The sequence below is a fragment of the Dendrobium catenatum genome, unplaced genomic scaffold, assembly GCF_001605985.2.
Source record: "Dendrobium catenatum unplaced genomic scaffold, ASM160598v2 fragScaff_scaffold_1220, whole genome shotgun sequence".
Classification (NCBI taxonomy): Eukaryota; Viridiplantae; Streptophyta; class Magnoliopsida; order Asparagales; family Orchidaceae; genus Dendrobium; species Dendrobium catenatum.
Genome location: NW_021319682.1, coordinates 4705596 through 4711873, shown reverse-complemented (window position 1 = coordinate 4711873; position 6278 = coordinate 4705596). Strand labels below are relative to the sequence as shown.

The 6278-nt window shown below is 35.1% G+C and overlaps 1 protein-coding gene across 1 annotated transcript; it reads left to right on the top strand.

The window, feature by feature from the left end:
• Window positions 1-517: 517 nt before the first annotated feature.
• LOC110100304 (BTB/POZ domain-containing protein At5g47800) lies at window positions 518-4429 on the top strand. Its single transcript, XM_020827748.2, has 6 exons — window positions 518-855; window positions 976-1036; window positions 1156-1278; window positions 1624-1693; window positions 2639-3772; window positions 3959-4429. Exons 3-6 carry the CDS (start codon window positions 1220-1222, stop codon window positions 4328-4330), a joined length of 1635 nt encoding a protein of 544 aa, XP_020683407.1. The 5' UTR covers window positions 518-855; window positions 976-1036; window positions 1156-1219; the 3' UTR covers window positions 4331-4429.
• The last annotated feature ends 1849 nt before the right edge of the window (window positions 4430-6278 follow it).

Here is a 6278-nt window from a genome sequence, read left to right as displayed (position 1 = left end):
CAAATGAAGCCTAAGGGCATCTCCAATCGAAAATCTCATTTTTCACTCCAAAATGCAATGAAACTAAAAAATATTGTAATTCATCTCCAATCTAACTCCATTTTGCGCCATTCTGCGAAGGTAACTGTCTTTCTCCTCTTTCATGCATTTCTTCGGCAAATCAGGTAGAGATAGAAAAATAGCGTAGGTGAACAGTGTGGCGTCAATATTGGCATCGCACTGTTCACCCGCAACCAAATAGCGAAATTTTGCCATTCAGCTAGAGCTCGCGAGCGATGTCATTCATGCGTTTGGAGTTCAGTTGGAGAAGGCCTAAGTCCTTACCATACATCTAAGATAAAAGATTTCAACATATGATTTTCAAAATAAGTGCATGTAAGCCCATGTCATCTATATCATAGAGAAATCAGAAGTATGGGAGAACCGCATAACCACAAAGCTAGTTCATAGAAGAAATAAGGTTTTCTTTTTATTCCAAACCACTTTACTACTTGTATTACTCCATCAGACCCTCCTTGAAGTAAGCTTCCTTTGTTTCATAGTCCTTCAAGCTAAGATTGAAGACTCCCCCCACCCTTCTCTCTCTCTCTTCCCATCTTATATTATTATAATTTGAAGTTGTAATCGATTATGACATATATATATGTCTATATCTACCTCTCATCTTGAGTGAAAGGAATATATAGTAGAAAAAGCATAGTAAAGAATGAAATATACCCCACAGCAACAACAACCCTCTGCCTAATCTGCCTCTTACCCTCTCCCTCTCCCTAAATCCTCATAGAAAATTAAAGTTTTCCACATATTCAGATTTCTAATTCATTTCTGATATATATTTTTTCATGTTTCTCTAAGGTTTTGTCTCTCTCTCCAAAGTAGTAGTGCATTAATCATAATGTAAAAAAGTGTAAATCTGTCATAAGCTTTCATTTTCTTTACCATCTGAAATATTTGGGTCTTTTGTTTTGTTTGCAGAAGCTCAAGTTGAAATGATATATAGTGATGATGGAATCATGGCTGAAAAACGGTTCATAAGGTAGGCACCCTTTCTATTGATCCTAATTATTTTTTGTAAACATGTAAAGCCTTACACTGTTTTTCAAAGCTATTCAGTTTCAGAATCCATATGGTAATTTATTCAGTCGTTGAATGCAGAGGTGATGGAAATATGCTGTAGCTTCAGAAGATCTCACCAGAACCAGAAGAAACAACAACCAAGATGAAATATATGAAACTCGGAACAAAACCAGATACTTTCTACACTGAAGAGGCCACAAGGTAATTTGATTTTCAGCAGATAAAACTGCTGGTGAGTAAATGAAATTCATATACAAAATTTGAGGATTTTTTTTAGTCACAAAATAGTTTCAGTTTGATTTCTTAAAAGTTGTTAAGATGAACCTGTAATGGTGGTCAACGGTCGCAAAATTTTGTGATTGTCCTCTTTGGTAGTCTTAGATATCTTTGCCACCAAGGTTTTAGTGACTGGTTTTCTGGTCACAGAAAGATGTTTTTGATTGATAAATTAGTTGCAAAAGAACTATATTCCTGTGGTGGTGTTTATTTTACTATTTTTTAAAGGAAGTGCTTATGAATATTAAATGTCACAAAAAAATCTTGCAGGTCAATATTGACAGATGTGCCAACTGATCTTATCATACAAATTAACAATACAAGGTATCTTCTACATAAGGTATGACCTCTCTCTCTCTCTCTCTCTCTCTCTCTCTCTCTCTCTCTCTCTCTCGTTAAATGTCCAATTTGCTTCTCTTATTAGAGGTGATTCGGGCTCTGTCTGAAGCTGATAGAGAGGCTCTTAGGGGCTGTTTGGTAGCAGGATTTAGGCCGGATTTGAGGTAGATTTGAGGGAAATCCAGCCAAACTGCCTAAAATGCAAAACTAAATCTCAAGGCAAACGAAATTCGCCGTAGATGGAAAATTCCACCTTTTCGTGCTAAATCCTGCATTTCTGAAATCCTGTTTTATGTCAGATTTACAAAATCCGTTGGCTGGAGAAGAAGAGTTCGCTTGTTAAATCCATTCTGTAGCCAAACAGTCACACATGATTTAATATGATTTATCATAAATGTTACCAAACAGTTTTAAGGATTTAGGCCCCTCAGGATTTTCGAAATCCGGATTTATCGGATTTACGAAATCCTACTTAATTCAAATCCTGGGAGCTACCAAACAACCCCTTAAAGTAATGGAGAGTCGAGTCAGTTAAATATCTTATACTCAAAAGGATGATTAAGGAGCCTAAGCATTCCAAAAAATGCAATGAAATGGTCCATCAAATATTGCATTGTTGGAGCATTAACAAGCTTGATCCCTATTTTAGAAGCTTATTATAAAAATCTACCATTAAATAACATAAAATTTTCAGGTTAGTTGAACACCAAAATTATAGCTCAAGTTTTCAGCTTAAAATTTACTTCAAAATATATGATATTTTTAAAAATAAATTAAAAATACTAGTACTTGTTTGCAATACAATATTATTGATTGTCTTCTTAGAAAAAATAAACATTTATGAGTATATTTTGCATAAGAACAAAATAATAATGTATATTACTCGTTCAAATTCTTAAAAGAAAACCTTAATAAGCTCTTGATTTGCATATTCTCTTAAAAGCAGTTTCCGCTTCTTCTGAAATGTGGCTTACTCCAACGGCTATGGTCAGAACCAGACAAAGATGGTCATCCAGCTCCTATCTTACTCCTCAATTTCCCGGGCGGCGAGCCGGCCTTCGAACTCTGTGCTAAGTTCTGTTACAATATCTCCATTAGCCTCAGTGCTCATAACTTCATTCAAGCCATGGCTGCCGCCATGCATCTTCGCATGACTGAATCAGTTTCCAGAGGAAATCTAATTATCAAACTAGAAGGTTTCTTCAATTCCTGTATTCTCTATGGATGGAAAGACTCAATTATTACTCTCCAGAATGCTGGTATTATGAACTGGTACGATGATCAGAGAATCATACAAACTTGTCTAGACTCCATTGTTGATAAAATCCTCACATCTCCATCACAAGTTACTTGGTCTTATACTTACACAAGGCCAGGTTTTAGCAGAAAGAAGCATAATTCTGCTCCAAAAGATTGGTGGACTGAAGATATATCTGATCTGAATATTGATCTATTCTGCTCAGTCATTTATGCTATCAGATCAAAAAAACAGCTTCCTTCAGCTCTAATTGGAGAAGCAATTCATGTCTTTGCATGTAAACAACTCCCAGATCCAGATGAATTTAATTCAGCTCAAAGTTTGAGTAAATATGAACATGAAACTATGGCGAAGAATCAAAGAGTGCTTGAATCTACTGTTAGTTTGATTCCATCTGAGCCTGGTTCTGTCTCAGGGAAATTCTTTGTAAGATTGCTCAAAATTGCTAATTTAGTTGGTGCTTCTCCTTCTGTTAAGGCTGAGTTAGTGAGAGGATGTGGTCGTCAACTTGATGAAATTGAACCAAATGATCTTATCTTTCATTCTTTGAATTTGCCACATTCATTTGATATTGATATTGTGGAAACCATATTGGATAATTTCTTAAGACAATTCACTCGTCCGCCATTAAATGAAGAAGAAAGTGAGCGCAGGCTTAGTGCAATGAAAAGGGTGGCACTGATCTTTGATTCTTATCTGGAGATTATCGCTCATGATTCTGACCTTTCAGCCTCTAAATTTCTTGATCTTGCTCTTATATTGCCAGAGATAGCCAGACAGAAACATGATGGACTTTATAGAGCAATTGATACTTTCATCAAGGTATGTAGATCTCTCTTTCGGCTTCGTTTGGGACAGCTTTTTTCCTACTTCTTAAAGCAGCTTTTTAATACAAAAATTAATTTTTTTTACTAAGCAGCAGCAAAAAAGTCATCCCAAACGAAGCCTTAATTTAAATTTTTTTCATTCTTTTTAAGAACATACTCAGCTCTGAACTACTGCTTGCAGGAACACCCAGAGCTTAGCAAGAGTGATCGAAAGCAACTGTGCAGAGTAATTGACTGTGAGAAGCTTTCAGCAGAAGCGAGATCACACGCAATAGCAAATGAAAGGATGCCATTGAGAACAATTGTTCAGCTCTTATACATACAGCAAGATAAAGTTACTGGAACCCCACATGGACCACTCAAACGCCATTCTCTTGATCCTCTGAACATCCATAAGCAAGCAACAAAGATGGAAGCTAGAGAAGAAATAAGAGCTGAAGAGAGGGTGTTTAAAGTGGATCCAAAGGTGGCAAAGGTAGCTGAAGCTTCTTCCAATGTAGTTAAAACAAGTGTAAGAGGTCACACCAGAGAACAGAAGAAAAAGATGATATGAAAAGCATTAGTACTTGAGTATATATATATATGATTTTTTTTTACATGTTCAAGTTCTATAGTACTTAACAATCAAATATTCTTTTAAATCAATAGGTCATTAAGAAGTTGTGGGACTCTTTGGGATCAAAATTACTACTTTTTTTTTTTAAATGATGAGTGATCTTGCACAATACACATTATTTGTGTTGGTCTCTAGTTTTGTTTTTCCGAGAAATATCAAACCAAAATTACTCAAGTCAGCAAACCTTCATTAATGCTAATTCATTCTCTTAACCTTGTAAATATCCACTAATTACTCTACTATTGAATGAATTCTGATTTAAAATTTTGTAATTAACTTTACAATAATTCACATCTGCAATGGTGTTACAATCAAATTTATAATATATATTAAGTTTAGGAGATTCATAACATTAATTACATTGTTGCATCTTGGAATATTCACGACGGCAAGGAGATGTAGAGTTTAGAGTCCTAGCTTTGTACGAAAATCCAACATACAGACAAATAAGAGATAGGGGTGCAACATTCATAAGAGACAGATTTTTTCGTGTAAAACACTGAACAGGAAAAAAAATTACGAGGCCTAGCCCACTTTGAATGAATCCACTACTATTGATGATTGATTACAAATGATGTCCCTCTTCAGAGGAAGACGTTGGCTCAATATAACAAATACACCTTATATAGAGCGCATGATATGACTGCAGTTCTTAAAAAATGTTGGTATGTTCATTTGATTAGTATGATCGTAGTTGGCAGGCGAATGTGATCGGAAGGACTATTCGGGGGGTGACGATGGCCAAAGTAAGGCTAGTTAGTGGCATCCATATGGAAGTCCAATGATGATGGTTGGCCAAACGTTTAACAGTGGCAACCTGGTGGCGTAGCTTTGTCGGAAGTGCTGTTGGGACGGAGCTTCAGCCTCATAACTCTTCTCTTCTTCATTTTCCTCCTCTTCATTTTATAAAGAATGGGGGCCTATTAATAGATTTTTTGGAGTGGTATAACTAGTAAATATGGATAAGATCAAGGGGGCATGTTGAGAGTGGTCTATCGGACGGCTCATAATGATCCCTTTAAGCTTGAAGGGTTTATCAAGCATTTAGATGCCCTAGAGATGTCAGAATTGAAAGATCTTAGTCTTGTTCGATTTGTCTCGTCGAGTCGTTCAATTCGACTATAAGCATGCCGTATTCGGATATAATTTAGTAGTCCAATTAATGTTTTAAAGCTTTCAAATGGCCTTTGGATCTTTGATTTGGACTTGGTTGGGTTTGGATTGGATCAAATTTAATGTCGTCAGGCTCTTCTCCTTGATATTTTAATTTGAATATAATCTTGCTGAAATGGGAGATAAGATGGTCCCAATTTTAATTTTTAAAGCCTCAATCTTATATTTGCATTGAGATTCCTACCCGATTAAGACGAATTTTTGGTGTCATATCAATCATAATTTTTTTTTGGCATTTAACTGGCTCATATTTAGATTTTATATTCACTTACATACTACTTTAGTGCTTTTTTTCTTACATACTACTTTAGTGCTAAATCACATTAAATAATATGCATTAGGGCTTGATTGATTTGAACTAAAATTAGTGTAAAGCATTTCAAATGCAGAAGCTTTGAGAGATATTAATGTTTTATTTTGAAGTAAAATATATGCAGTGTAAATTTTTGGTGCATTTAGAATTCACCCTCTAGTTTATTTTTTAAGTAGTTGAAAATTGTTAGATTTGACCGATTTCTAAATACTCTGTAAACTATCTGTTATTGTCACTATCTGTCACCATCAGCCACCGGCCATTGTCATTCTCAGGTTTTACACTGCATTCATTTTACTTTAAGCCAGATAAAAAATAATAATAATTACATATATTTATTTTATTCTCATCGAAACAACTTCAATGTATTTCAAATATATAGCATTCTTTTTCTTATAT